The sequence below is a fragment of the Bos indicus genome, chromosome 26 (assembly GCF_029378745.1).
Source record: "Bos indicus isolate NIAB-ARS_2022 breed Sahiwal x Tharparkar chromosome 26, NIAB-ARS_B.indTharparkar_mat_pri_1.0, whole genome shotgun sequence".
NCBI lineage: Eukaryota > Metazoa > Chordata > Mammalia > Artiodactyla > Bovidae > Bos > Bos indicus.
The window spans coordinates 46,922,944-46,939,867 of NC_091785.1; the positions used below are offsets into that span (position 1 = coordinate 46,922,944).

Here is a 16,924-nt window from a genome sequence, read left to right on the forward strand (position 1 = left end):
AGGGAGAGAGAGGCAGGGCCAGATGGGGAGGCTGCCCCCTACTCCAGTCCTGGGACTCTGCAGGGAGTGAACCGGCCCATCACCCCCTTCCTCAGGGCAGGTAGCGGGGAAGCAGCCGTCTCGAGGCCCAAAGGCCAGGGTGACAGGTCTGGGGCTCGCAGGGACCGCTCTGTCTGATTCGGACCATCCTCTCCTCCCAGGTCCCAAGCAGGAGACAGTGAATGACTTCTGGAGAATGATCTGGGAGCAGAAATGTGCAACCATCGTGATGCTGACGAATCTGAAAGAAAGAAAAGAGGTAAGCCCAGCCTGTTCTTCTCAGCTGCTGCTGCTTGGCTGGGGGTGTGCTCACCACTTCCTTTTCCCTTCTCCCTCCTGCTTATCACAGCAGACAAAAAAACACAAAACACCTCGGGGCTCACAGCACTTTTATCTTGAAATACATTGTCTGTGTTCCCAGGATCTCACTGTCCCAGTCAGTCAGTCAGTTAGGTCAGTCACTCAGTCGTGTCCACTCTGTGGGACCCCATGGACTGCAGCACGCCAGGCCTCCCTGTCCATCACCAACTCCCGGAGTTTACTCAAACTGAGTCGATGATGCCCTCCGACCATCTCATCCTCTGTGGTCCCCTTCTCCTCCTGCCTTCAATCTTTCCCAGCATCAGGGTCTTTTCCAGTGAGTCAGCTCTTCACATCAGGTGGCCAGAGTATTGGAGTTTCAGCCTCAGCATCAGTCCTTCCAATGAATATTCAGGACTGATTTCTTTTAGGATGGACTGGTTGGATCTCCTTGTTGTCCAAGGGACTCGCAAGAGTCTTCTCCAACACCACAGTGCAAAAGCATCAATTCTTCAATGCTCAGCTTTCTTTACAGTCCAACTCTCACATCCTAGACCACAATATAAAATGATGGAGGGATTTTCTTCTTTCAGTAGAGAGTCATCCCTGGGTGACCCACCAGTTCTTACGCCATGGTGGGAGCAGTGAATTTTAATATAGAAATTTTTTAGAACCTTGGAACATAATATGTTGGGCCTTAGACCATAAAAAAAAAAAAAGTGATTTTTCCCTTATTATTCAGACCAGAGAAATGCATTGGAAAAAAACAAGGTGTATTGAAGTCGTATTGATTTGGTATTTCAATGTGTGCGATTAGCTGTTTCGACTTCAAAAAGTAATGCATACACATTATAAGAACTTGAAATCTCTATGAAGAAGTGCGAGTCAAGCTGATTCGTTTCCTAAGTGTGCCTTCTAGACAGGACTGCCCTGGGTGGGGTGCAGGCAGTGAGCCACCGGGCAGACCCCTCGTGCAATTCCTGTTGCGATGTGAGGGGCTGCAGGTCATGTCAGGAGATGACATAAAGCATAATGGAGACAGAAAATAAAACACAGCAGGAACAGTGGAGGTCCATGAGGGACAGACCCAGATGCGCGGCCAGGCCGAGGCCCTGCTGGGCTCCGTGTCGGGCTCAGAGATGCTGAGGCCTCCTTATGCCTGGAAGGCATTCACTTTTCAACTCCAAGGACACAGACTCCTGTAGAAAAAACTGGGACACAGCATGACTGGGGCTCTGGAGGTGTGGTGAAGAGGGGGACAGCCCCCCACCCTGGTTCCTGGGCCAGGCCAGGCAGGAGGGCTCATGTAGAGGGTGATGGTGCTGCTGGGTCTTGGAGACTGGGGCGCGGGGTGGGGGGAGCTATGCCAGATGCAAGCAGAGAGAAGCACTGGGGCATATTTGTGAGGCAGGGAGCAATCTGCTGGACCCAGAACCAGGAAGTCCATGCCAAGAGCAGAATGGCCAGAAATGCATCAAGGCACCAACCGGCGCTTGCAGCCTGGATATCAGGCTGACGTGGATGGGCGCTCCAGGGCTTCCTCAGCAGTAAGCAGAGGCCTGTGCTTTCAGAAATGAGCTCGCACTCCAGAGTTAAAAGCAGAGCAGGGAGGCATATGGGAAGCGAGCAGCAGGCAGACTGTTCTTCTCGCCCGTTCCAGCGCGAGCGCCCGAACAGGGGTGGTGGCAAGCGGGTCAACAGAGAGACACAGCTCGGTCAGAGACATCTGTCCCAGGGCCTGTGTGGTCCTGGCTCCAGCCGGACATAGGTGCCATCCATCCTCACTCACTGGCTGGGGGCTGGCCGGCCTGTCCCCACGAAAGCCCAGGCTGCTTGGCTAGGGCTCGGGGTAAGGCGGCTGCCCTTTGGGATGGAAGAACTCAGCCAGGGCAGGAGAGGGGAGGCCGGCTGGCTGGGAGGGCAGCCATGAGGTGGCCCCCAGCTCCCCCACCACTAATTTATTCCATCCAGAAAAGCAGTGGAAAAGCCTCCAACCCCACCCCATTTCCGGTCGGGGAGTGGAGAGGGGTTTTCTTTTGTTTCGAAGCGAGCTGGGACAGGGCTGGGGAGGGCCAGCCTCCTCCTCCTCCGTGTTAATCCTGCCCAGGCCCCGTGTGTGCTCTCTCACCGGAAAGAGTGATGGGCGGAAGCAGGGGGTTCCCAGGCAGGGACACGTTCCGGGGGAGGGGGGCGGGGGGGCGTTGTGGGGAAGGTGTCCCCGCGCTCTGAGCGGATGCTGCAGCCCTACGGCCCCAGACGAGGAGGATGACCTGGAGCCTGGTGTCCCCTGGGACCAGCTGATCTCTGGGCCAGGTTTTCAGGGGCTTGTTTGCAAAGAGACAGAGGAGACCAGTGCAGGGACTGTGGGGCTCGGAAGGCACCCCCATCTCCCCCATCAGTCATCTCGTTGCCACATTACTTGACACGCCCCCTCCCCCGGCTCTTTTCTCTGCAGCCTCCTACTGCATTTTTCCATCTCTGTGACTCAGACTCAGCCTGCCTTTGGGCCTCGATTTTCAGTGTCTCAGATAAAATCGTTTCTCAACAGAGTTCCCCTTTTGTTAATTGCTTACACTTCTGTTGTGGTCTCCTTGGCTTCAGCATCCTGGCTCGGTGTTGTGAAAGCTGGCATCTCATGATCTGATGGGGGCGGAGCGGGCGGGTGGAGGCGGGTGGCAGGCGGTGGTGACCGCTGTGTAGACGGGAACAGAGCACACCCTGAGCCCTGTGGTTGTCTGAGAAGCAGCCCTCGGGTCTTCGAGTGAGAGTCTGTCAAGGCGAGAGTCTCTGGAGGGTCCCCGGGAGGCCAAGACTGCCCAAACCATGACCTTCAGGGTGGGCTTCTCCTCAGGGTCCCTTCAGAGCTGCCCAGGGCCAGGCTGTGGGAGGGGAAGTTGGTGGGTGTCATCACACAAGCCCTGGGCTCTGGTAAATACCAGCTGACTCTTGTTTATAGGATTATTAATCCTCGTGGCCTGGCCTGTGAGCTGTGCCTGGTGGGCAATGTCCAGGATCAATGGCTTGCTGACGCCTGCGGCCATGGAGCAGGGAGCCCCCCATTAGGGGGACCTCATGCCTTCAAGTCCTTCTTGCAGGAGGACCCCCTGGGGTCAGGAACTGGAGGCCCAGTCTCCCCGTCTCGTGTGTGGTCCATTTGTAGTTCTGAGGGAGGGAAAGCAAAGGAAGACCTCTCTGTGACCACCCACCCATCCAGCTCTACAGATGCCTGCATCAGTCTTATCCCTGGTTGGAGAAAAGTCAGGAGCGTTCAGCTGACTACAAGTCCATGACTTCCACAGAGGGTGGGTGGGATGCAAATTAAGTTCGCCGTTAGCGCTGGGCAGGAAAAATGACCCACCGAGTCCGATGGGCAGTGTTTGGGGAGCACATGGTCCTCTGGGGCTTGACGAAGAGCCACCTAGGTGAGGCTGCTTCCACGTGGGCCCCCCTGTAGAGCAGCTCAGCCTGACAGTCCGGTCAGTATGTGTGGTTAGTAAGGGGATGAGTAACCGAGGCATCAGAGGGGTCCGATTCTGGTCTCAGTCCTGCCGTTAACCAGCACGGATGAGACGGAGACGCACCGCCCTGGCCTCTGAGGACTGCGTCACTGGAGCTGGCTGTGTGTGAGGCCTTGTGTCTGTGGCTGGGGCGGGGGGCTGCGAGGTGATGAAAGGCCCCCCGCAGACCTTCTGTTTCTATCCGCGTGTCCCACGCAGGAGAAGTGCTATCAGTACTGGCCGGACCAGGGCTGCTGGACGTACGGGAACATCCGAGTGTGTGTGGAGGACTGCGCGGTGCTGGTGGACTACACCATCCGGAAGTTCTGCATTCAGTCTGTAAGCACGCGACTTCCTACAGAGGCAGGCTTGCGAGGAGAGACGCGTGCGTGCTTGCGAGGAGAGACGCGTGCGTGCTTACAGTAGGGAGCACTGGCCGCACCCCAACAGCCCCACCCCTACCCCCACTCCCAGCAGCTCTCACAAGGGGAGACGAGGCTGGAGGCAGTGCCGGGCGGGGACGCGGGACGGTCCCTTGTGGGCCACAGATCTGAGTCTACAGGCGGCTGACAGGCAGGAGCACGTGACCTTGAGTCAGGGTCTCTGGCTCCCAGAGACCACCTGGGTGGAGGAAGTTGAGACAGTTGGAGCATCCTGGGGGTGTGGGAAGGGGTCCCCCACTCAGTTACACAGGGCCGTTTCACACACTGGCATGGAGACGTGAGGTTTTTCTTTTCTTTTTTTTTACAGTTTCAAAATTTTATCTGAAACATTTCATTATTTTTCAAACTCTTTTCCTGCTAGTCACTCCTCCCCTGAGATGATTTAAGGCAGCCTTCAATAAAGACACCTGTAGGCGAGGCAGATGAAATAAGAGATTTCAGAGACTAAAAAAAAAAATTAGAAAAAAGCAGAAGGTGGTGTTATCAAGAATCAAAGGTAGAGTGATGGGTGTGGTTAGATCACAGAATATGAGCCTGAGCTTCCTAGAAGCCACAGCAAAAGAGGAGAGACGATGAGTTTTATCATATTACTGTCCCCAACCTTGGCCTACCTCCTCCCGGAAACACAAACGTACACACACACACACACACACACACACACACACGCTTCCAAATACACTACATGACTTTCCATGGCTTGGGACGAGAACCGGACTCCTCGGCTGTGGGTAAGAAGGGTGGAGAGAGGTTTTGAGGGAAGGGTTGGGGTGGGGTGGGGTCTCCCAAGGGTAGACCAACCAGATGTTTTCCCCACAAATCAAGCCACTTTTGAGAGTGAAAGCTGATGCTGTTGGCAGTTACACAGCAACATGAAGTCCCGGCAAACTGGGACGCAGCCAGCCTGCTGGCCGACGGGTCCGTTAGCCCTGAGGCAGGCTGCAGGGAATTGCCTGGCTGCTGGGGTCTGGCCCAGCCTGGTCCTGGTCCGGGTGACCGTGGGCCCTGCTCTGCTGTTCCCGCTGCTATGGGGCCAGTAAGCATCAGGGTCTCTCACTTCCGGGCATCCAGTCTTCACTGATGGGCCCCTCTCTGCATGAGTCCCCACGGCGGCTCACGCCTGGACGGCAGAAGGGTACCTCGAGCAAGTGTCCTGGAGCCATGATGCTAGGGGTGGGGAGGGGGCAGGGGCCGTCCCGCCCGCTCACGTCTCCGCGTGTCCCCACAGCAACTCCCTGACGGCTGCAAAGCGCCTCGGCTGGTCTGCCAGCTGCACTTCACCAGCTGGCCCGACTTTGGGGTGCCTTTCACCCCCATCGGCATGCTCAAGTTCCTGAAGAAAGTGAGGACGCTCAACCCCGCGCACGCCGGGCCCATTGTGGTTCACTGCAGGTGCGTGTGGGCGGGGCCAGGTGGCCCCAGGAAGCATACGGCCCCCAGTGGGACAGTGACCAGTGGGCGGACATCAGGGTGGGCAGAGGGGCAGCTGGGGTGACCTGAGAGTACCTCCCAGGCACTGGAAGCAGCTCAGAGAATCCCTCAGGGCGAGAGCCGGAGGGATGCTCTCCATCCGGGGAGGCAGAGCCCTTCATCAGTACCACCTGTCAGGGAACCTTAGTATCAAAAGCAGACAAGCGCCTTGTGACCCGGCACAGCACGCTCCTCTGAGCCACTGGCTTTGCAGAGTCTGGGGCCTGGTCCAGCCCCGCCTGGCCCTCTCAAGGGGGCAGCCCCCATTCTTGCTCAGACTTCCTGAAAGCCAGAGTTGCTGTGTCGCTTCCACTGAACACCTGTGTGGCAGATTTAGAGCCCCTGTGTCCCTGGAGGGCAGGTGCCTCTTGTCCCTGGCCGGGCCCTGATACTCGGAATGACCCCATCTGTAACAGCAAGAAACCCCATGTCCAGTGGAGAGTTACAGCTAGTGAGCAGGACCGTCCGTCCTCCAGCCGGGAGGGCAGGGCCACCGGCCTGAGTCCCTGCACAGGGAAACCCCTCGGAGGCGTGGACCCGCGGTGGCCCCAGCTAGAGGGGACACTGGTCAGCAGCATGTCCTCAGGGCGGAGAGTTTGAATGGCCCATGGCAGGCAGGCGCGCTCCAGTTCGCGTCAGCTGACAGTCAGCCGGCTGGGCTCCAGACGGCAGGGATGAAGGAGCCGCCTCTGCGTGGGGTCAGGGCTGGCTGCGGGGATTGGTTCAGCTCTGTTTTGTTCTGATGCCTCCAGATTCCCTGGTGCTGGTGGAACCTCAGCGCCTGGCCCCTCCCCTGCTCGCCTCCCCGCTCGCTGTGGTGCTGGGGCAGGCCATTTGCCCTTCATCTTGGTTTCTGCCCTCCGCTGTCTGTGGCCCCTTCCACGCACCTGTTGGGTGGGTTGTCTTGACCTGGCTCTGCACCTGACGATCGTCTCATTCTTTGTTTGTAAAGAACTAAGACTCTTGAAGGAGCCCCTCATGTCTCGTCCGCTCTCCCCTCCCTGTGATGAGCAGGGAGTCTCCGATGGGGCAGGGCTTCATTGCCTGCCTAGTGCCATTTTGGAGACAAGCTGGAAAGAGTGGTGCCATCCTCCCTGCCAAAAGAGGAACATGGTTGGGGGGGTGCTTCATTCCTTCAGTTGTGAACCTTCTGTTTAAAAGATGACTTTCTTTTTTTAAAAGAGGCTAATGCCGCAGTGGGTTGGCGTGCTGGGGGCAAGCCCAGTTCAACCTAGTGACCCTGCACCCGTGGCTGCTGTGTGCAGCTGTGGTCTGGACCATTAGGGGTTTTTTTCATCCTGCGGATGTTGGCTGAGTTTGTTTGTGTGCCTGCTGAGTCCTGGGTGTTGGGGAGACACATATGGACGGCCTGCATTGGTTGGAGGGGATCTAGATGGACAGGTAGGGTGGAGGTGGGAGGATGTGCAGAGACCGCCATGGGGAGACCATTGGGGAGAAAGGAAACCCAGCCCAGGAGTGGCATCGAGCAGCTTCCCGAGGAAGACCTCTCAGTGGAGCCCCTGAGCACTAGCTTGCCCCAGCCAGCCTGGGGTTCAGGGTTGGGGTCACAGACAGAGCCAGCTGGTGCCCCAGTTTGCATGACCTTGGCTCTAGGGCCAACAGACCTGGCCTGGAGTCCTTCTTTCTTATGAAGAACCTGGAAAACCACATCAAGTGTGACAATAAAAAAAAATCCAGTTGCACAAGTGATCATGAGGAGACAGTGTTCGGTAATAGAAGAAAAATTACCAGTACAGTTCACACAAAGCTTAGACAGCGGCCCTTTTCCGGAAGCCTGTTAGCAGTCTCCAATCCACCTACAGTTGCAGGACCTGCAGGAGACGCGGGTTTGATCCCTGGGTTGGGAAGATCCCCTGGAAGAGGAAAGAGGAAATGGCAACCCTCTCCAGGATTTCTGCCTGGAGAATCCCATGGACAGAGGAGCTTGGCGGGCTACAGTCTCTAGGGTCTCAGAGTCAGACAGGACCACAGTGACAGCTCGCTGGCCCTTGAAGGAAATTTGAGATCTTGTCCCTGAGATTTGGTGCCCTCCGGTGGCCCTACTGGATTTGTCTTTATTAACGGAAGGAAGTTTGTGCGCCCTGAAGAGGTTCGTCTTCACTGAGGGTGGCGTGTCCTCCAGTCCGGACTGCAGGCGTGTTCCAAGTTCCCATCATCGCAGTGGGGACCGGGGACTCACGACGTGGCCTCTTCCTCTCTCCCCAAGCGCGGGCGTGGGCCGGACGGGCACCTTCATAGTGATCGACGCCATGATGGACATGGTGCACGCAGAGCAGAAGGTGGACGTCTTTGACTTCGTGTCCAGAATCCGCAATCAGCGGCCTCAGATGGTTCAGACAGACGTGAGTCATGCCCTCCTCTGGCCCAGCCACCTATGCTGGTGTGAGCTTGGCTCAGCAAACCCCGACGCCCCGGGACACGAGTCAGGTGCATGCAGAGTGGTGCCTGGCCGGGACCATGTCACCCCGGCCCTCTTCAAGGCCGCAGATGGTCACTACAGACAGCCCTTAATCTGACGTTCCCCCCAACCCCTTCCCCTTTGCACAAAGAGAAGGGTCCCCCTACTCCAGGGGCCCCCCTTGGAGTCCATCTGGGTCTCCCCGCAGATGCAGTACACGTTCATCTACCAAGCCTTACTGGAGTACTACCTCTATGGGGACACCGAGCTGGACGTGTCCTCCCTGGAGAAGCACCTTCAGGCGCTGCACGGTCCCACCGCCCACTTCGACAAGATCGGGCTGGAGGAGGAGTTCAGGGTAAGCGCCAACCTGCTCTCAAGGAGGACCAGCCTCATTCACACAAAGCTGCTTACAGCTGCTTCCTCCCTTAGGAATCCCTGGAAAAGTAAGGGGGTCCGTCCTGCCCATGACTTTCAAGGGAGGAACAACGGGGACTTTCAGAGCTCTGCAGCCATGTTGGCGGGTGGGGGGAATATCGTACATGCACATTTTATCTCCCAAGACTCGGGCCATGTCTGGAGATGGAGACAGTTTCCTCTGAGCGGGTGTCCTTGATGGCAGTGGGGTTAGAAGGCTGAGCAGTCTCTCGGGAACATCAGGGTTTTAACTGTGTGGCTGTGTCTCTCTTGGCTGCAGAAACTGACAAACGTCCGCATCATGAAGGAGAACATGAGGACAGGCAATCTGCCCGCGAACATGAAGAAGGCCAGGGTCATCCAGATCATTCCATGTAAGGGCCGCCCGCGGAGGGCAGGCCCGCGCGGCAGGCACTGTCGGCGGGCGTCCTGGGGCTTCAGTCGCTGGAAGGTCGTTGACCACCCGCTCCTGTAAACCGGGGGTCCGGGGTGGGGTGCCCTCGGGGAGCTCTGTCAAGTGTGGGGAAGAGAATGCCCACCTGTGAAGACATGAGTGACCTAGGCTGTCCCATGGGGGTCAGGCAGGCATCTCGTGACCTGGATTTGGAGGCAGGACAGGGAGGGGGACTTCCTGGAAATGGAAAGATGAGCTTCGGGCCTGACGTGGTGCCTCCTGATTCTACGAGATGCCATCCTGTCTTCCCCCAAGCGGGTGGAGGCACGACACCCTCCTGTACACAGAGTGGGGTCCTGGCCCATGCTGTGCAGCCGGATCCGAAGGGAGCTCAGCTGAGATCTTCCAGGGAGAGGCCTTGGGGCCGGCACACCATGGGCAGGGGAGGCATCGGGCGCTGGGCAGCCTGAGGTCTAAGGGGACGGAAAACCTACAGGCCTGGTAGAAGCAGAGGCATCGGAGGAACCCCAGGGGGAGAGAGGAGGCGGAAGGGCTCACCCAGACCTCCCCTCCACATCCTCTCCTGGACTCCAGCTCCTGCAGCAGCAGGCCCTCACATGGACCTGCCCAGGCCAGCAGTGCGTGGGGCTGGGCAGGCCCTCTCCAGCCTCAGACCCTGGGGGCTCTATGGCTGTGATGCCTCTGGCCGGCAGTGCGTGGGGCTGGGCAAGCCCTCTCCAGCCTCAGACCCCGGGGGCTCTATGGCTGTGATGCCTCTGGCAGGCTACGCCAAGTTGCCTGGCCGGCCACACTCCTTTGACAGCTTAAGTTTACTTTAATGCTTACGTTTTGGTATGAATGACCTCAATTTAGGGCTTCCCTGGGCACTCAGCTGGTAAAGAATCTTCCTGCCATGCAGGAGACCCAGGTTTGATTCCTTGATCGGGAGGATCCCCTGGAGAAGGGATAGGCTACCTGCTCCAGTATTCTTGCCTGGAGAATCCCCAAGGACACTGGAGCCTGGCGGCCTACAGTCCACGGGGTTCCAATGAGTCAGACACGACTGAGCGATTAAGCACAGCCCAGCACCTCAATTTATGACTGATGAAGACAATGAGTCAGTTATTTGAGAACTTTGCTCACAAAACACAGCTTCCCCCGGCCACTTGAAGGAACCTAGTTTAGGAAGGAAACCTTCCAAGGGGTTGACTGTATTTAGTGATTTTATCCATAAGCTTTGTCTCAGAAGCTCCTAACAGCGAGTTCAAGTTTGCCAGGCAGGATGGGGTCGCTTCTGACCCAGGGGATGCACTGCTTTACAGATGACTTCAACCGCGTGATTCTCTCCATGAAGAGGGGCCAGGAGTACACGGACTACATCAACGCGTCCTTTATAGACGTAAGTGCCGGGCCCCCACCGAGCCTGCGTGCCTGGCGGGGACGCAGCTCCTTTGCCCCATGATTTCAGTCTCTTCAGCTACTTGCTTTCACAATCGGAAAGGGTGGACACGCCCCCAGAAAGCCAAACCAGTTCATTAGCAAACACTTGCTGAAAAAAAAAAAAGGAATAAGGAACTTTGAAGTAGAGGATGTACGTGCACTTTTAAATAATTGGCTGCTTTTCCATTCTGCCTTTAATACGTCATAGCTTCTCTTTTGCTCGGCTGTTACACTCCAGCCCTCTGTCCCTGCTCATACGCGCTTTCTGTCCTGTGACCACAGTTCAGTTCAGGCCCCATCACGGCCTGCCTTGTGCACAGCGGAGCTAAATGGGCGGGAGACAGCATTGCAGTCAAGTCTGTGCTCAGATTCTGGTTTACAGATGAGAGAACACTGTGCCGGAGAGGGGGTCACGTGGGCACCAAGCCAGGACTGGGGAATTAACTCACTTCCTCTAACTCCGCACCCTCTCTGCCCTGCCTTGATGCTAAGTTAGCTGTGACACGTACAGACGCATTAATAGAATCGAAGCCAGTCCAAGCAAGGGTCCTGTTACATCCGTACAGAGGTGAAGGGGCCCCTTGACCTGTTTTCTGAGCACGTGCCATCTGGGTCTCGGCTCAGGCCCCGGAAGCCTGAATGCCGTCCCTCCTGCAGCCCTGGGCTGTCCTAAAGCCACGTGTCCCAGCGTGGGAGAGCAGTGGCAGGAAGCCGGACTTGAACCTCTCTCCCATTTGAAGGGCTACCGGCAGAAGGACTACTTCATCGCCACCCAGGGGCCCCTGGCGCACACGGTGGAGGACTTCTGGAGGATGGTCTGGGAGTGGAAGTGCCACACGATCGTGATGCTGACCGAGGTGCAGGAGAGAGAGCAGGTCAGCCCGCCCCCTGCCCCCGCCCCAGCAGCCTCCAGGGCTGCTCACACCCACCAGGTGCAGCCCACCCGACAGACTGCCTGTCCCCTGGGAACACCTCACCTGCCATCGGCTGTGAGGCCAGGCCACGACTACTGAGGAGGGAGAGAGGCTGCAAATGAAAAAGGTTTTATTTCAACTCCTTCCCCCGCCAACTCCAGTTCATTGTAACTATCCACTGGCTGTTGTTCTTAGCCTATATTTTATTTAAAGTGAAGTCGCTCAGTCGTGTCCGACTCTTTGCGACCCCATGGACTGTAGCCTACCAGGTTCCTCCGTCCATGGGATTTTCCAGGCAAGAGTACTGGAGTGGGCTACCATTTCCTTCTGCAGGGGATCTTCCTGACCCAGGGATAGAACCCTGGTCTCCCGCATTGTAGGCAGACGCTTTACCGTCTTAGCCACCTTTAACCAGCCTTGAATTTCTGCCATTTTGTGTTTGCCACAAATACATATTTGGTCACAACCTGTTGAAGGAAAAGACCTTTACTCACTTTTCTTGGGACAAAAAGACGGAGGTATTGAAATGTGTGCCTAATTAATATAGTCCTGGTAGAACTGAACGGGTTAAATATTTCTTTTCTCCCAGAGATCCATCCAGAGGCACATAGTCTTCTTGTTTTTATTTAATAAAGCATCATCCAAGTGAGAAACCAAACTGTTGCTGATAACATATACTTACCTAGGCGTTCTCCCAAGAGGCATCCACTACCCTGAAGTCGTGGGGTTTTACTTCTTTGCCTTTTTAAAAAGTTTTATTGGGATATAACACACATATCATGCAATTCCTCTTTCTAAAAGGTATGGTGCAGTGGTTTTTAGTGTGTTCACAGAGTTGTACAACATCACTAATTCCAGCTCATTTTCATCACCTGAAAAGAAACCCCACACCCAGGAATGATCACTGCCTACTCCCCCCTCACAATCCCTGCAACCACAGATTAGTTACTTTCTGACTATGAATTTGCCTCATCTGGACATTTCATATAAATGGAATCACGCCACCTATTTCTCGTGATTGAGCACTTTCACTTAGCATGTTTATAAGGCTCATTCATGAATCAGTTCCTCACTCTTTTTTTTAAATAGTATGGCCTTAAATTTTGTGTATTCATTCATTAGTGTTTGGACATTTGGGTTGTTTCACTTTGGGCTGTTACGAATACTGTTTTGAACATTCATGGACAAGTTTTTACGTGGACACACAGTTTTATTTCTCTTAGGTAGATGCCTGGGGCTGGAACTGCTGGGGCCTGTCATAACTATATTGCAAACTCATATCACTTAACTGTGCAAGCGGCCCCACCAGTAATGTACAAGTGTTCCAGTTTCTCCCCCTCCTCATCAACACTTATAATTACCTTTTTAATTAAGCCCTCCTAGTGGGCGTTTCCTTAGCTTTTTAAGAAATCTTTTTTTATAGAGTAAATATATTCCTCAAGAAGCTACTATTTAGTTTTGTCTGCTTTTCAACTTCATATAAGAGGGCACCACTAAGATATACAATGGGGCTTCCCTGGTGGCTCAGCTGGTAAAGAATCTACCTGCAATGCAGGAGACCCGGGTTCGATCCCTGGGTTGGGAAGATCCCCTGGAGAAGGGAACGGCTACCCACTCCAATATTCCGGCCTGGAGAATTCTACAGACTCTACAGTCCATGGGGTCACAAGGAGTCAGACACAACTGAGTGACTTTCACATAAGGTATACGGTCTTCCGAGACTTGACTTTTCCACTCAGAGTTATGCATTCAATATTCTGCTGTGTTGCTGCCTGTAACTGTGGCTCATTCACCATTATTTCCTTCTGCTCCATGACACAAACTGTACATCCTGTATCCATTGACTTGCCCCTCCTTCTGCCACGGGCATTTGGGTTGGTTTCATTTTGTTGTTTTACAAACAGTGCTGTGGGTACTTTCTCGTATGTGTCTCATGATGCACGCGGAATTGTACGGTTCAGAGACAAAAATGCCACGTCGGAGAGTATGTGAACGTTTGAGTTGGCAGGGCAGTTCCTAACGACTTTCCAAAGTAGTTATGGTTTTCAAAGCAGACCCTGGATGAACGTCATTCTTCTACATGCCTAGGATGGTCTGGCATCCTCATTTTTGTTAATTAAATAGGTATAAATATCCTCTCTGTGGCCTTGATTTGCATCTCTCTGATCCCTCTGAGGGAGAAGGCAATGGCACCCCACTCCAGTACTGTTGCCCGGAAAATCCCATGGATGGAGGAGCCTGGTAGGCTGCAGTCCATGGGGTCCCTAAGAGTCGGACACGACTGAGCGACTTCACTTTCACTTTCCACTTTCATGTATTGGAGAAGGAAATGGCAACCCACTCCAGTGTTCTTGCCTGGAGAATCCCAGGGATGGAGAAGCCTGGTAGGCTGCGTCCATGGGGTCGAACAGAGTTGGGCATTATTTAAGCAACTTAGCAGCAGCAGTAGCAGATCCCTCTGAGGTCAGGCATCACTTTGTGTATTTATAGATGATGACATGTTTCCTCTTGGGCAAAGAGCCTGTTCATGCCTTTCACTCATTTTTCTTGTGGGTTGTTTGCACTTTTCTTATTGATTTAGAGGATTTCTTTATATATTCTTGGTACTGATTCCTTGTTGCTTTTATGTATTGCAAGTATCTCATCTCAGTTGATGGCCTGTCTTTTTACTCTCTCAATGTCTGTTGGAGTTCCCCAAGTGGCTCAGTGGTAAAGAGTCCGCCTGCCAACGCAGAAGATGCTGGTTTGATCCCTGGGTGGGGAAGATTCCCCTGGAGGAGGAAATGGCAACCCGCTCCTGTATTCTTGCCTGGAAAATCCTATGGACACAGGAGCCTGGTGGGCTGCAGTCCATGGGGTCGCAAAAGAGTCACATACAACTTAGCGACTAAGCACCAACAAAATGTTTATTGATGACATAGGGTTAATTTTAATATAATCTGATGTTGAGATCTTCTTTGTCATGGTTGGTTAGCTTTTTGGGGTTCTTGTCTGGTAAACCTATACCCCAAATTGAAAAGATATTTTTTCTAAGGCGTTCACAGTTTTATTGTTGACTTCAAGTCTTACCCTGCCTTGGTTTGTCTTTATTAAACTTCAAGTCTGCCATATACAGTTATGCAGGTTGCACACTGCCCAACTCCAAGAGGGGCTGGGGCATTCATATCAGCCCAGGCAGCTGAGCCAGGCAGGTGAGTTAGGGCTCCAGCTCGCTTTTCCGTACAGAGAGCGGACTCTCCAGCTCCAGTTACTGGCGGGCCCCTCCGCTGTGGCCTGTCATTGCTGTTCTGTGTCTGTTCCTGAACTGTCCGCTTTGTTCCCTTGGTCAGCAGGCACTGGTAGCATTCATATTTATATTCATATTTATGTTCATGAGTTAGTTTCCTGTTCAGATTAAATACATTAAATGGTTTCACAGCACGCCTGCATCCTATTGTTAAAACTGCTGGCAGCAAGTTCTTTATTACAAGACTTAAAACATTTTTATTTCATCCCCCAGGATAAATGCTACCAGTATTGGCCAACAGAGGGCTCAGTGACTCACGGAGAAATAACGATCGAAATAAAGAGCGATACCCTTTCTGAAGCCATCAGCATACGAGACTTCCTGGTCACCTTCAATCAGGTATTGTTACCAGAAACCTTTAGTCTCTTATGGACAGAACACCCTGCAGCTGTCGTGTGGGCTCTGTCTTTGTGCCAGAATGTCCTGTCCCTCAGACTTTTCCAGATCCCCACGTTCGTGTCAGTGGTCAGTATGGGCAGTCGGCAGCCGTGTTACCAAGTGGCTGATCTCTCGTAAGATCGTCCCCCAGCTCCTTGCTGGAGCCCAGGGATGGTGGGGCCAGGTACCCGACTCCAAGAGGCATCCTACTGCTGCCCAGTCCCTGGGAGAAACAACCATGGGTCAGAGAGCAGGAGGAATGAATGCGTGACGCCACAGAGGCCTCCTGGGCTTCTCTGCCAGACCCCTTCTCAGAACCTCCCACCACCCCTCACCAGCCAGGTCTTGGGAACTCTCCCTGTGTGTCAACCATGGGTAAAATGACCTACCTGTGGGATCTGATTCCGAGTTCAAGACGGTCAGTACAGAGAAACTCAGCTTTGCCCAAAGACTTGGTCTCCTCCACATGGATCACAGAAAGACCCAGGGCCCCTAGACTGAAACTGCTTATCCCCAGCCTTGAAGAGACATGGTGGGTCCTGAAAGTCAAAGTCACCCAGTTGTGTCCAACTCTTTGCAATCCCATGGACTATACATTCCTTGGAATTCTCCAGGCCAGAATACTGGAGTGGGTAGCCTATGCCCTTCTCTTGGGGATCTTCCCAATCCAGGGGTCGAACCCAGGTCTCTCACATTGCAGGCAGATTCTTTATCAGCTGAACCACAAGGGAAGCCCAAGAATACTGGAGTGGGTAGCTATCCTTTTTCCAGGGGATCTTCCCGACCCAGGAATCGAACTGGGGTCTCCTGCATTGCAGCAAGATTCTTGACTGAGCTATCAGGGAAGTGAGTCCTGGCTTCTTACAAAACACGGATGATTCTTGTCATCTCAAGAAAAACTGCCCAGGATCCCATAACGGGGTCTGGCAGGCCCTGTGGGCTCCGGGGAGCATCCTTTGACTGTCATGACCCCCACCCAGAAAGAGGCACGGCTGGCCTTCTGCTTTAGGGTGACCACAGCCTACGAGTAGCCAGCATCTGGGAGTCCAGCCAGATGAGAACTCCACGGGCTGCTCCAGATTGTGGCCCGAATCCCCCCCGGGTAGGGTTGGGAGGGCGGCCGGGTGACTGTGACTACTCAGCCCTGAGACGCTCTTCCCGCCCCGCAGCCCCTGGCCCGGCCGGAGGAGCAGACGCGGGTGGTGCGGCAGTTCCACTTCCACGGCTGGCCCGAGATTGGGATCCCGGCTGAGGGTAAGGGCATGATCGACCTCATCGCGGCCGTGCAGAAGCAGCAGCAGCAGACCGGCAACCATCCAATCACCGTGCACTGCAGGCAAGTGGGCCCCGGGGCGCCCCCTCCCGGTAGGCCTGACATGGACCCCACGCCCAGTGCACCGGCAACCAGCCAATCACCGTGCACTGCAGGCAAGTGGGCCCCGGGGCGCCCCCTCCCGGTAGGCCTGACATGGACCCCACGCCCAGTGCACCGCTCCCCTCAGCAACCCTTCTCTGGACTGTCTTCTTCACCTTCCCCCGCTCCCAGACTTAACACAAACGCGTAAATATCTTCCTAGACTTGCAGAAGCATTTGGTGAGAAGGAGTCAGGAAGCGACTCAGACACGTTTCTTTGTGCTTTTTAAGTCATCAAAAAAAAAAAAAGAAACATTTCCAAGCATAGCTCAGACAAACCTTGAACTTGAATTATCTTTGTTTTGAAAGACCGGCGGGGCTCTGGCTGGCATGCCCACCCAGCACAGCAGGAAGCTTTTCTTGAACTACTCAGGGATGTCCAGGCCGGGGTCCATAACAGAGGGTCCGCAGCCCCAGCCCATCCTGACGCCACTCAGCCTGGCTCCCAAGCCCCCCACCCCCCACCGTGAGGAGAAGGACCCACCGGGGGGCACCTGGATGCAGCAGGACACCCCG

The 16,924-nt window shown here is 54.6% G+C and overlaps 1 protein-coding gene across 11 annotated transcripts in view; it reads left to right on the plus strand.

The window, feature by feature from the left end:
* Nucleotides 1–16,924, plus strand: part of PTPRE (protein tyrosine phosphatase receptor type E) — a 184,224-nt gene that overhangs the window by 160,484 nt on the left and 6,816 nt on the right. For 9 of the 11 annotated variants that reach the window (XR_011564339.1, XM_070781095.1, XM_070781096.1 and 6 more), the window contains 10 exons: nucleotides 201–298; nucleotides 4,056–4,175; nucleotides 5,505–5,668; nucleotides 7,974–8,109; nucleotides 8,374–8,523; nucleotides 8,863–8,956; nucleotides 10,299–10,375; nucleotides 11,157–11,291; nucleotides 14,830–14,955; nucleotides 16,164–16,330. Coding sequence is in view for 8 of the 11 variants with exons in the window: in XM_070781095.1 (XP_070637196.1) it covers nucleotides 201–298; nucleotides 4,056–4,175; nucleotides 5,505–5,668; nucleotides 7,974–8,109; nucleotides 8,374–8,523; nucleotides 8,863–8,956; nucleotides 10,299–10,375; nucleotides 11,157–11,291; nucleotides 14,830–14,955; nucleotides 16,164–16,330 (1,267 nt within the window). In the remaining 3 variants the exon portion in view is untranslated. Of the gene's footprint in view, nucleotides 1–200; nucleotides 299–4,055; nucleotides 4,176–5,504; nucleotides 5,669–7,973; nucleotides 8,110–8,373; nucleotides 8,524–8,862; nucleotides 8,957–10,298; nucleotides 10,376–11,156; nucleotides 11,292–14,829; nucleotides 14,956–16,163; nucleotides 16,423–16,924 lie in introns of all 11 variants that reach the window. The other 2 variants (XR_011564340.1, XR_011564341.1) reach the window with 1 other exon arrangement.